At 40.3% G+C, this 14,180-nt stretch overlaps 1 protein-coding gene across 14 annotated transcripts in view; it reads left to right on the top strand.

The window, feature by feature from the left end:
* The window catches only part of LOC122874508 (alpha-1,3-mannosyl-glycoprotein 4-beta-N-acetylglucosaminyltransferase C-like), a 103,299-nt gene extending 98,189 nt beyond the window's left edge, over positions 1-5,110 (top strand). For all 14 annotated transcript variants that reach the window (XM_044192458.1, XM_044192456.1, XM_044192453.1 and 11 more), the window contains one exon: positions 341-5,110. In XM_044192458.1, coding sequence (XP_044048393.1) covers positions 341-1,497 — 1,157 coding nt within the window. In that variant the 3' untranslated portion in view covers positions 1,498-5,110. The remainder of the gene's footprint in view (positions 1-340) is intronic.
* The last annotated feature ends 9,070 nt before the right edge of the window (positions 5,111-14,180 follow it).

Here is a 14,180-nt window from a genome sequence, read left to right as displayed (position 1 = left end):
TAAGTATGGAACTTTGGTCACTTGATAACAGGTTGTGTATGTGGGGAAGATCAGCTGATGAAGACTGTGAGATGTGGTTGAAAGCCCCAAAAAAGTGAATATTTGGACCTTAAATTAAGATTATATTGTCAAACTACTACTCCCAAGGTCAAGAATGAACGCTTCACGCTTAAATTACAGCTAAAGTTTAAGTTCATTTTCTGGGGAACAGCCTTGAGATTGAAATTTTTCATCTTCTCCGACCCATCATTGTATGTCTACACAGTATACTCAAAATTGGTCATTTGCAACCATTTCTGTTTACATTGTGATAATATGAAATACTCGTTTTTGTTCACAGAGTACCTAACCATTGGACTGTCATCAGTGAAAAGAAAAAGAGGAAACTACCTTCTGGAGACGATCAAATCCATCTTTGATCAGTCCAGTTACGAGGAACTGAAAGAGATTGTGGTTGTGGTCCACCTGGCAGACTTTGACCTTGTCTGGTGTGAGAACCTAGTTCAGGAAATCACCAGGAAGTTTGCTCACCACATCATAGCCGGACGCCTCCTGGTGATCCAGGCCCCTGAGGAGTACTATCCATCTCTGGATGGACTGAAAAGGAACTACAACGACCCGGAGGACCGGGTCCGTTTCCGCTCTAAGCAGAACGTGGACTACGCTTTCCTCCTCAACTTCTGCACAAACCTCTCTCACTTCTACATGATGTTAGAGGACGACGTGCGCTGCTCCCGGAACTTCCTGACGGCGCTGAAGAAGGTGATCACCTCCAGAGAAGGTTCCTACTGGGTGATGCTGGAGTTCTCCAAGCTGGGCTACATCGGGAAGCTGTACCACTCCAAAGACCTGCCACGTCTGGCTCACTTCCTCCTCATGTTCTACCAGGAGATGCCCTGCGACTGGCTCCTCATCCACTTCAGGGGTCTGCTGGCCCAGAAGGACGTGATCCGCTTCAAGCCCTCGCTGTTCCAGCACATGGGCTACTACTCCTCTTACAAAGGAGCAGAGAACAAGCTGAAGGACGATGACTTTGAGGAAGACTCCATAGACATTCCTGACAACCCTCCTGCCAGCCTTTACACAAACATCAATGTCTTTGAAAACTATGACGCCACCAAGGCTTACAGCACCGTGGACGAATACTTTTGGGGAAAGCCTCCTTCCACAGGAGACTTCTTTGTCATAGTCTTTAATAAATCTACCAAAATTAGTAAGATTAAGATTGCTACTGGTTCTGATGACCGTCAGAATGATATTCTTCACCACGGAGCTCTGGAAGTAGGAGAGAAACTAGTTGGGACTAAAAAAGGGAAACAGTGTTCATCTTATATCACATTAGGGGAGTTTAAAAATGGCAACATTGAGGTTCAAGATGTAGACCACAAAATTGCCTTTGACATTGAGTGTGTGCGCATTGTGGTGACAGCCAGTCAGAAAGAATGGCTCATTATTAGAAGTATAAGTTTATGGACTACACAACCTTCCAGCCAATGAGGACTATACATAAAGACTCTTAGTATGTCATAGAGGGAAAGGTTTTATTATTATTATTATTTACTAATGTATGTATTTCCAGGTTTATTTATTCATTTTATATCTATTTATTATACTCATTTTGATTGCCAAATCAATCTATAGTTTTTTATACCTGCAACTTAGTGGAGCATCTTCCCAGTCATTCTTAAGGACTGTTCAACTGACCTCAGAGTATTCATAAACATATGTTCCATAACACTATTTATTTCAGCTTTTGATAGGTATCCTTAACATAGGGCTGGGCGATAATTCAGTATTATGTTTTGCCAACTTTTAGTGATATTGAATTACAATGATATAATCAATTTATGTTATTGTTTTACAACATTCTTCTGTCCAGGATAAGGCTTACAATATTCTATACTTTTCTTACTGTCAACAAATCCTATTGAAAGACCAAAACCAACAATGAACTGATCCTACTAACAAGTGTTGCCATGTAGTCAAAGTCTGTTATATCTTATTCCTCTTTGTCATAGACCTTCATTGTTAAAATCAGTGAGCCATACCGTTCAACCTTTAATTGTTCCAAGTATAATTAAGAAAATTGTTATTGAAGGTTTTGTTTTACAAATTGTACAAAGAGTTTTGTCTGGTGTAAAGCATAACAGTGAAACACATTTCATTGCACTGAACATCAATTTTATCATTTTAAATGTGCCCAAATTGTCATACATCAGTATCAATGTATCAGTATCATGATATTAATTTCAACCATATTGCCCAGCCCTACCTTGACGACATATTTGTAAGTCATTAGAGGATGATGCAGTGAACCAATCATTTATGAATGTTTTTGAAGGCTCTTCAGAGAGGTGCTTCAAGTGAGGAATATAGACAAATCTCACTTAGGTAACAGCGAACTACTGATTTACTACAGTTTTGTTAATTTTATTACAATTTACCACTGTTGCTTTTCTAAGTATCATGCACCACTAATTATTTATAAATGGGGGGAAAGGATAGCAATTATGAAGCGTAAATATTTTTTAAAAACAGGTTCTCCTTGAAAATACCATAAATTAATTAAAGCTACTGTGTCTTTGACAACTTTCATGACTGATATTGAGCCTGCAAAAGTGTAGCCCTGGAATCCTCTGAGAATGGCCCCATTTGATCCTTAATTATTTTCCTCTTCGAAAACCCACCAGGAAAGTATCACAGGTAATTGTTGCCTTGAATATTCATCATGTCACACCTAACTTTTTCAGGTTTAAATATTCTTTTCCAGTTTGATCATCTTCCTCATTGTATTTGAGGCAGGTGTGTGAGTAGACTGAGTGCTTTTACTAGCACTGTATGTTCTGTCAGGGTTGCTGACAGGAGAACAATGTTTGTTTTCACCCATCTTCTCCAAGAGCTGAGATTAGATTGCACAGTGAAGAATGGGCCAGGTCTGCTCTTAGGTCTCTTTTTTTTTCACCACAGCACAATTTTCCCAGTAAATTGGTCTGTGTTTGCTTCACTCTCTACACCAGCAAAACAACATCTCCCCTGAAGCTATAGGATCTCAATTCGTTCTTTCCCCAATGTTGCGCTCTCACAACTCCAATGTTTCTGCTCCTACATGGTTGCCCCTCTGTGATCTTTGCTCTCGGTTCATACAGCCTGCTGCTGCTTTGGGGAAACTTGCTTGGCTTTCCTTTGAAGATCCTTTTAAAATTCCCTATCTTGCTTTATGTTGTTTAGCAGCAGACTTAGAATTAGCTAAGAATTAGCGCTACACGTGTTAACTCATCATCACCATGATGCTCAAAGCAATTCAGAACCGTTCTTTGAAAATAACCTTGTCATTTTCCATGTTCATGTAATTGTGATCTGTCGGTGAGCAATGTTCAGTGACAGATTTGAGTCTACATTGAAATGGCATCAAGAAATCACTTAATGCAATAAAGAGGTAAATGTTTACATAACACTGACGTTCTTTAGGAACATGAGGTGGAAGCAGATCGCCATTAAGCATGCTGCAACAGTTTTGTAAAGCTTTGTTCTGCTGTTGCAATAGCCACCTGTTCCGTGTTTTCCCTCAAGGTCTTGTTCAGTGTCACAGATTGAGACCTTTCGCAGATTGGCTTGTACCGCAACCTCCAAATCCTTCCTCAGCAAATCCCCTATGTGCTATCTGAAATGAAATTAGAATGCCCACCACCTCACAATATGGCTTATTGTTTTTCCTCAGCATTTCCCTTGAAATGTCGCCATTCATTTTGGTGAATGATTCCGTGACCTGCATGGATCAGCTCCTTAGAGGGGATCTTGTTTGAATGGATGATGCTCGGAAACACAATCTACTTTGTGCTGCGTGTGTGGTATTCTTTATGACGCACACCATGGTGCCAATTCAGCCTAGTATTACCTGCTTATGAGCTATAAACACATGATGTCACCGCAGGGCAGTTAGCTGTTTTACAAGTGTAATGGATGGCTTTGATACGCCTCATGCCCAAGTAGAGCAACCGTGTTGTGAGGCTGATATTTCTGGAGGAGAAATTGCTGTCTGATCTTTATTTGAAATAAGATGCCAGCCAAAACTAGCTGCACGCTGCAGATTTATGGACAGATTTACATCTTGGGGATAACAACAAAAGCTGCATAAATTCCTCAACTGGATGTCAGCAAACTGCTGCGCACAGCATTCTTTGCTATCAGCAGCATGTTTGGAAACCTCAATCCATACTAGGGCCTTGAGTGAAAAGTGTGCACAGGATCAGTTATACTGTACATTTCACTTAATACTTAAGAAAAAAACTGTTCTTACAGCTAGTAAATGGCCATCTTCACTGTCCATTTGTCAGGAGTTAAACACTAACTGCATTAGCAGATCTCTGTGAGAAAAGGGGCAGAGGTTTTACTTGCAGGCAGGTAACTGTCTAAGTTTGTTTAATTATATTGGCTGTGAGGGTCCGATCCCCAAAGCACCAAGCAAGTGATGAATGTGAATATGATGTGTGGATCCTGAGTTATTTGAAATGTGAGCTGTCTTCCAGTGGAGCATGTACAAAGTGCATGAACAAAAGCATTTTCAGTGGATTAAACAACCCCTTTTGTACGTCAGGATCTATGAATTATTGTTCCGCTTCTGCTAATGAAATTGTACTGGGTTTGTACGTAGAAGCCTACCGATACTACCTTACAACAGGTTCGGAGTTCACATGTGCTGTATATTGTTAAGTGGAGCGAGTGTGTTAAGATGTTGTTTCTGTGTCTATTTTACTTTCCATCGTTCTCTAAATGGTACTGTATTGTAAGATGACATATATTTTTTTACACGTATTATTTCAAATGTTGTATTGTATATATTGTATTTAACACGAAATTAGATTAAATGAATGAATGCCAACTTTGTGGTGCATTGACTGCTGAGACAGAGCTGTGTGCAAGAGAGCTCAAGAGAGCACAAAATATTGAATATGTGTCTGCATTGTCAGGGCTTGAACATTGGTTTGAATGCCTTAAGGAAAACAAAACACTATTTACATGACCCTAAATCAAAAATGTTGTCCCTCTGTCTTTGCCTGAACATGTTTTGTTTCACTGTTAAAAATGTTTATAAATAAAAGTAGAACATACACTTATGGCGTACATTTTAAATTTAAAGAAAAAAAAAACATAACTGACATTTGCAGTTCCTTGAAACTTGCAGCGAGATCAAGCCAGTTTGACTCAGATCTTGCTGTAGCCAAAAGCGAAAACCATACATTATTCATTTCATATTCATATGCTTTCTGCTTTTTTTTAACTGCATATTTAATTAAGGTGTGGGGATGGTGCTTGGGGGGATACTGTACTGTTAAAAGCTCCATGCACTTTGTATATTTGTATATTTTCTTATATAAAGCAGACTGTCAGACACCTGGGAACATGGCTGACAAGGACAACAGACAAAGTTCATTCTAGAGGAATGCAGTTGATACTGTAAAGCAATGCAAGTTACTATATATTTTTGTAAAGGGACACACGAGGCTCAGTATTGTAAGTGCCTGTTTTACCTCCAGTGCTCAGAGCATTTTGCATCAAAAATCACACCACTGTGTCATAAATTAATGAATGCACAGCTGTCATTCACATATTTGCTGAATTCAGGGCAACTTACTCTTTACAGTGATAGCAGTACCTCCAATGTCCACAGAGGATAAATCCATTTAGAACGTATGAAAAAGGCGTTCCTTATAAATTCACATCTTAACTCACAAACATTACATTTTTCAAACATATCTAAAGTAGGGGCACTCTAATAATTCACCTGGTAGAGCGTGCACCCCATATACAAGGCTGAGTCCTTACTGCAGCGGGTTCAAATCCAATAAATAGGGCTCAGGTGAAGTACACAGCTCACTCAACTGTATGGCAACATTATACTTGCCACCGCCTGATAGGAACTGTATTTTTTTTTTTCACACTACTAGTACATTTTTTACAATTCTAAGGAGTATAATGTTACATCACCATGGTCTTATACTGTATCTCTGGAACGCTGAAATTCATCTCTATCCATACATAAACATTTGTTGTGTGTGTTGGAAACTTTTCGACAAACAGGCAATAACAACTCAAACTTGCATGGAACCTTTATATAATAAAACGAGCCCTACAACATTGTCGTAACAATATATGGCATATGTAACAAAATAATCTAAACTAAAAGGTCCACTAACTTACTCTCCATAAAGCCAGTACAAGTGTGGAAGTTGCATTGGATATGAGTGGCCTCCTTGATCATTCTCTGGCCATCCACTTACTCTTCCTGGTCAAAAGTCAAAAGCTCTGAAAGCTTAGTTTGATTTGTTTTACAGCCAAGAGTCAAGAATGAACTTCCTTACACAAATAAATGGCATGCCTAGCTAAGACATGTAGTGATTATGCCAGAAGCCTGTCAAAAAAGGGAGTGAAGACCAAGCAAAAACAGCCTGGGGTTAAATGTGATTTTTCATTAGTTTTATTTGCAAAGAATTAGATGGAAACACTGAAATCACTCCCCACAGTATGTCAATGATTTTAGCTCGTTGTTGATGGGCAAAACTTGTATCACCAAAATGTCATTTTCATCATATTAAAATGAGCAATTTGATTCTTAGCTGTAAGACGTCTCATTAGTTCTGGTAGGGTTTTGTGACTCCGGGAGATTTAGAGAATTCTCTCAACCCATAGAGGAGCATATAATCTGTTAATTGAACAGATAGGGAATTCGCAGTGTCGTGCTGATTTCCATTGCCAATTAGGTGTTTAATAAAGAGCAGTTGGCATATTGCAATTCACAACAATGCTAATACATTAAATAAATTCAAAATACGGAACAAAATGAAATTAATATGAAAACACTTCATCAAATGTTTAGGATAAAAATAGTATAGGATCTGTAAACAGAATCACAGTTATTAGAGGTTTTATGACAGGTTTGATAAAGGCTACTTTTGATAATGGAGTCGAGTCTCATACTCAATTTAACACCTTCAGGCTTTCATAGTACCAACACCATTTCAGAGACTTTGAGCGTTTTGTCACAGTTGTCCCCACCTCTCTCCATCTCCTGTCCTTCAAAGTCATCCAGAACCAAATGGAAGGTAAGCATACATGACAGCTGGGTACCTGAGAAACCATAGCTAATGCACGTTATGAAGGGGCCAGGGTAGCAAGTAAAAAACCAATATCCCACATAACAAGACCTGTACTGTGCACAGGGAAAGACATCGTCCAATCAATTGCTGTGGTTGCCATGGTGCTGCCAGCACGTACCTGCACAGGATGGCAACCCCGCATGATACTAGGCTGATATGGATTGTGTGGATTTCCTCATTTACCTCTCTCATGCCTCTGGGAATCCACCTCGGTGGTGGGATTTTAATTCCGCCTTACATTCACTATCCCTTAAGAAGCAGCAGCAATGTGTGCAACAAATAAAAAAAAAACAATGACCACGTTAGATTTTTTTTGGCCACTTCTTCTCTCAAGGTGCAGGTGCAATGTGTTTTCAAGCATACACCAGTGCAGCATCAAAGCCTGTCAATAGGTTTAAATTAGTACATTTTGTGCTGTGTGTTTCGTGTTGCATTTGCAGCACAGACCCACATGAGCCAGGTGCACAGGATGAGGTGGGGCTAAGCTGGGGAAATGGAAGTGGGGAGATAAAAGACATGTTGGAAAAGCTGAAAGGAAGTGCAATGAACATACGAATGGGCAAGTACAGTGATTTAAAAGTACTGAAGTTGAAGCGAAGCTGAAGGCAGGGAAACACGAAGCAGGCGCAGGTGATGAATGACTCGTAATAACCTGGCGAAGAACTTGTGATTGTCTGTCTACTAGTGATGGAGGGGCCCCTCAGCATTCAGGTGCTCTCAGGCTGATGAGCAGCCAGTTATGGTGGATACCAAGAGGCCCAAGCCAGCCTGCGCCGCTGGGTATTGAACCAGTTTCATGATGGGAAAGGAAAAGGATGTATTCTTAACTGCCAAATCGGGGATGAAAATGGCTGAGGGTCAGGATGAAAGCGCGATAAGCATTCAATCATCGTTTGTTTCCAGGTGGTGGCAAATCAAAGCTGTGTAAAGTGGAATCTGCACATGTGCAGAATGGAGGTTTGAGCTGTTCTATGTGGTAAAAAGAGACGAGGTATAACTTTGTAGGTCACTAGTTTAATTACAGGGGCTAAGCCGCACTCTTATTGCATAGATGATCCATTGTAGTGATGCAGACAGCCTAAGATTTTTTTTCATTTGCTGTCATGATGTTGAACATTAACAGTGAACCAGCCCAGCAGAACACTGTGTGCTTCACATTAACTACTCCCATGGCATTTACAGGGTCTTCATGAGGAGTGGAGATAAAAGGAACAGTGCTGCAGGCGCTGTTGGAGCCAGCTCCTTCCTCAGAGTAGAGAGTCCCTGCGGCGAATGAGGGTTTAATCGCTCCCAATTGCTTTGCCTCACAAAAGGTGTGGCACTCCCTCCTGCTACCACCACCACCACCACCGTCCCATCTGTCTCTCTTTGTTGCCAGTGAACAAATCTTGCCGCAGGGAAATGCTGCCACTTTTCCTCAGTCTCTTCTTCCCTAAACCTCCACTTTCAGCTTTGTAATTCCTTCATCCTACTGGGAACAGGGAAAGGAGTAATCAAAACAATTACCTAAGCCATTTTGTTTCATAGGAGACTTTCATGTGAATCTTCAGCCAGAATGAAACAGGTTGTGTCTTGGGGGCTTTTTGTGGAACATCACAAAGGCAGCAGCTGTCACAAAACAAGAAAAGCTTCAGTGGCATGGTGGTTCTACCAGCAGGTTTATCACATGGCTGTTCCAACAAGAGATCCACAACCAGTTACCAAAAGAACAAAACAAAAAAAGAGGGTGGGAAAAACCATGTGAGAAGCAAAAGCTGTCACCTTGATGTGTTTACACAAACATCAGAAGACATCCTCTCATCAAGAACTGTGGAATATATATCAATCTGGATCATCAGGTAGAAAACAAAGCAGCCACACTGCTCATGTTTCACTACCATTACGTCTGGGGATTGTTATCTTTTTTCCCAAAAAAAGAAAAGATAAAGACGGGACTGTCTCAATGCCAAGATTACCTTACAGTGTGTCTCATGATCCAAACAGCTGAAAAGAGCCACACAACGTCTTGTCAGATCAACGGATCCTTGACTTTGATGAGACAAAATGAGCTCACCACAAGATATAATATGTTGCCTGGCCCTCTCCACTGCCCACTGTTCATATCTATCCCCTACAGTAATTCTCATACTCCCGGGCATGTCGTTCGAAATTGTAAAGGCCTTAATTAAAGATTAATGTCAGGGTTTCTTGCATGCGCTGCTTAGATAACTAATTTCCCAGGGTGCATTGCTAAAAACCGCCCAGGCTGGACACCAGATTTTTCAGCTTTCAGAACAAAAGCCCTCAGCTCACTGGCCAACATGATCCTTTCAGCTGAAGGACAAGCAATAACAGCTCTGCTGCTCGCTTTGCGATGCCACCACTGTGACTGCAATGGGGGGAGGTTGAGTCATTTTAATTATCACAGGCAGGCAAAGAGACACAATCAGCCATTTGATGGCCCGCTGCACCGACTGCTTGTGCCTCCATCCCTCACAACAATTACTGATGCTCGTCTTCTTCGTGAAGCCTGTTTATAATGTCAGAGCATGCCACAGAGTGGGGGATCTGTCTGTGGGAATCAGCCTCGCTTTATATGCCTCTTCACACAACGGAGGTGTAGATGCATGCAGTGTTTGTACAGGCAGAGCCGCTGAATCATGCGTATGCAGTTTCAAATAGATATAGATGAGATCTGATCAACTCCAGTGGAATGCTAGCAGTGCTGTAACGGGGCTTATTGGTTTCTTTGTCACATAATACCAGATCCCTCTTCCAACATCTCAAGGCTGTTTCTAGTTTCTCCCATAAAAATATGAGATCCACAGTCAGTGACACATTTACCACAGAGACAATCAATATGATAAGGCTCGTAGTGACAGAGCATTGCAGAGGGGTGAAGGAGGACACTCTGATGGTCTGAAAGGCCTGTTATTTAGCTCTTTCTTTAAACCTCCACTGTGGGATTCCCAAAATAACAAATCTGAAAGAGCCTCACAAAGGCAAAAACAAGCACACCCTGCAATATCCAGCAGGCTGGCCAGGCCAGTAGATAACAGATACAGGGTTTCAAACACAGTATATCTACTCTGGGGGGAATGGTATCTGATCATTGCTTTATTTGCTTAACATCTCAGATGGCAAAATGACTGTAAGTGCTGCTACTGTGTAAGCAAATCTCTAGCCTGATATTCAGGGTGAATGGCAGTTTCTGTCATTGATTCAGTCTGGTATTGCCTTTTTGTTAACTGTTTTCTGTGGGTGGAGGATTGATTTTGCCATCTTCAATAGTGGCTGACATGTCAGGTAGCTCTGACATCATTTACAGTCAACAATGAAGCCAGCGTACAGTTAGTATAATTATGCCATTGTACAGAGAATGGCAGTCAAAGTATATACAATGGCAATTTGCTTGTTTAATGAGCAATAACCCATGACAAGGTGTCATGATGCAGGAAAATAAGAGACAATGTGGAGTCGATGATTTCCACAATGCAAAATTAGTTTCCCCAACCAAATCCACTGTTTTCCTCTATCAAGATGCCACAGAGGGCATTATCACTGTTTCAATATTGACAATTACCAAAGTAACAAAGGAGACACTGTGTTTAATTAACTCAAGACAAATAATCAAGAATAGTTAATGAAGACTGTACCTGCTTGGCCCAGGTAGTGTATTATTCTTACAGCGGATGACCAAGGCACACACACAAAAAAGTGTTCAACCGAACTCAGTTCAATTCAATTCAATTCAATTTATATAGCGCCAATTCATAACAGAAGTTATCTCATTGCACTTTTCCTATAGAGCAGGTCTAGACTGTACTCTTTATAATTTTAATTACAGAGACCCCACAAATCCCACCATGAGCAAGCATTTGGCGACAGTGGCAAGGAAAAACTTCCTTTAAGAGGGCAGAAACCTTGGAGGAATTAGAATTTTTATTTATTCTATGACTATATATAGTTTGTTTAATATATCATGAGCAGTAATTAAGAACAGTAACTAAGCTGAATGTTTAAAATGTCCCTATCTAACTCGGAAGACTGAAACATGCTTCTTTGTGTGTATATAAGCAAACTTTTGAAGATGTTCGCATGGCTGCTTTCTTTGACAGATTTTGGGTAAAACATTAATGTGTCCACTTCAATCATGACAGAAAGCTGAATCAACCGATCAGCTTGTACACAACATATACATACTTCGCTGAAATACTATTCCATCTTAACACCACTAGGTACAATGTCTCCAACTGTAAGCCCACCCTCAAAGGCTCTGATTGGCTTGGTTATTTCTCTGACTCAAGAGCCAGTCAACCGAGCAAACCTATACCTCCTTGAATCAGTGACAAAACTGGAGATGTGAGTGGCGATTCAGAGGTATGAAACCAGGGTATCAGATCTCATTTTAGCTGACAACATAATCAGTTGTTAATTCGGATGGCAAACACTGACACTATCAACAGGCATCACTGTTCATCTCATTTTGGAATTTAAACACCTTGAGTGAACTGACTCTTAAGTCTCTCTTTTTGTTTTGCAGTTTGTCTCTATCTGCTGTCTAACTCTTAACCAGGGGCCATTATTCACAACTGACAGTGACAGCCTTACCTGTGACAATAAACAGCTCCGACATGGCTTCTCCCTTCACTGACATTGCTGAAGGCTTTGGTAATGCTGCCCATATGTGAGGCCTAATTACTTTCTCAGTTGGCCCCTGCAACAAGGTCACACTTGTTATGCCACTGTCCCATCCACACAATCAGATTTCTCACAAAGCGAGCTAATCTCATTCCTTCACAAGACATTATCTTGATCGGACTGGCTTTTTACGCAATTTGCGATGCTGTCCAGATGAGAGAATGACTTTCCTATAGCAGGAGTGAAGACGCTCATCAGCATCCCACTGAGAAGTTTCAATCTGTCAGCCAACATCCACCAACTCCAAATTGGAGTAAAATTGAAGACGTGTCCGGCTGGAGAAAGGCCAAGACAAGCAGGCCCGAGCATCGCTGCAGCGGCAGATGTCGATGAAGGTTTTTAATAGAGCTGAATTAATTCACGGAGGGTGTAATTTGTCCTGTGGATGTGGGAGGCGTACTAAGCCTGAACCTTTTCAAGGTCACGAGAGTTGTTATGTTGATAGACATCTGCTGAGGCTGCCTGCAAATTTGCAGAAACTGACAGATCTGTTCTGATGTTGAGATAATGATAAATTGCAGTCCTCCAATGTGAGGCGTGTTGTGAAGCCAGAGTTGTGTCCTCACATATGTTTGGCCAATGTTCTGCAAAGGGAAAGTGTTGATGTAAATAAATACTCATATACTCTTCTAGGTAATTTTCCAAATATAAATTGGTCTAGTTAGTGGAACTCCATGTAGACATCTGTTCAGATATATTCAAAAGGTCCAGTCTGTGTTTGTTTTTATTTTATATACATTTTAAATATGTTTCTATAAAGAGTGTGATATACAGATGAAATGTTAGCATTTTTATGTTTTCTCAGCTAAAATATTAAATGTAGGCCTGTTTTTACAAGCAGTATTAATTTAAACAAGTCTTTTATCAGCAGAAAACATTATTAACATACTTTCACTGGCCCTAACAATTCAGTAGTGAGTGACCTATCTGTCCCATTTAAGTAATTTTCAACACTGACACTTTAGTAGGTTACTAGAATCAGAAATATCAGAATCAGAAATACTTATCCCCGAGGGGAAACTCTTTCGTCACAGCAGCTCACTATCATGTCAGTGCACACAGGAAGTTCTAAGCAAATCAAAATATAATACACTATAATACAGGCAAGATAAATTAAGTACAAAGTGGATATAAGTATAAAATTAAAATAGTGTAAAGTACAAAGTGGATTTACTGGATGATGATAAGTATGTACGGTATAACAATACAATGTAATAATATAAGTAATAAGAAATAGTGAATGTACTGTGTTATGTGTAGCTTATTAAGATGATTATGAAGAAGCTAATTTAAAGTTTGTGATATCAATCAACAAAAAATATGCCATTCTAAGAGTTGTTATTTCTTCAAGTCGACTTTCAACAACCTGTTCAGCTGCATCTACTCTCATCCGTGCTTGTCGCCATTTCTGGGGCAATTTATTAATCACTATTTTGCTGGTTTTCACACAGGAAGATGACATCCCCATTCTTAATCCCACCTACAAAGGTTTGATTGTCTTTGTTATTTTTCCAACCAGGTAAACAGCTGTCAGTGAGCAGATCCCTTTGAATTCCAGAAAAGAATCTGAGATGTGGGCAGCGATTCAGGGGTCTGAAACCAGGCTAGAGTTTGTCTGTGTGTTTATAGACAATCAATTCAATCAATTGAGAGTGAAAGCAGGTTCCAGTCTAGTTTTTTTTTTTTTTTTTTTGGTGGTGAAGCTAACCCTTATTGTTGTTGTTTACATCTGTATCAAGGATTGACCACCACCTTGACCACTGTAGACAGCAATGCACATAATTAGTAAAAGCTAAAATCTTCCCATTAGGTGGGGTTGCAGCATTTCACATGACACCCCTTCACCTGGTAGATTTGTTTTGAAACTCGAGGAGCTGCTGTCCAATCAGGGATAAGTACTGTGACTGATGAAGACTTAGGTTAATTCATTCATTAACTTACTTAATTTACTAGCAAAACTGTAAACACATGGTTGTTGAGCATAGACTGGCTGTTGTGGGGATCAAGTCTATGACCTTTCAGTTCAAAGCGGAATACTGCATTGTCTTAGAATTAAGGCCAGGACCAATTTTCTGACTGTGTATTACTTAGGCAGAATACAGAAAGAAGTCTCATTTATTTTGGTGGAGGAAAACCTAAAGGTTATTCTTGGAAGATATAGTGTTATTTTCTTGCCTCTTTTTACTTCTGTCAACCAAAGTCTGGATTAGTGTTGTACTGTACTGCCACCTGCTGGTGTGTAGCCTGCATGTGTACACCTAAAAAATGAAGGGTTAGATTCAAGGCTAAGGGGCTGTTTTGGTTCCTGGTCCAAACCCTCGTCTGGCTGGACAGAACTGGATGAGG

This window comes from Siniperca chuatsi, linkage group LG4 (assembly GCF_020085105.1).
Source record: "Siniperca chuatsi isolate FFG_IHB_CAS linkage group LG4, ASM2008510v1, whole genome shotgun sequence".
Classification (NCBI taxonomy): Eukaryota; Metazoa; Chordata; class Actinopteri; order Centrarchiformes; family Sinipercidae; genus Siniperca; species Siniperca chuatsi.
Note: the sequence above shows the minus strand (reverse complement) of the source record. Positions and strands in the feature narration are given on the sequence as shown.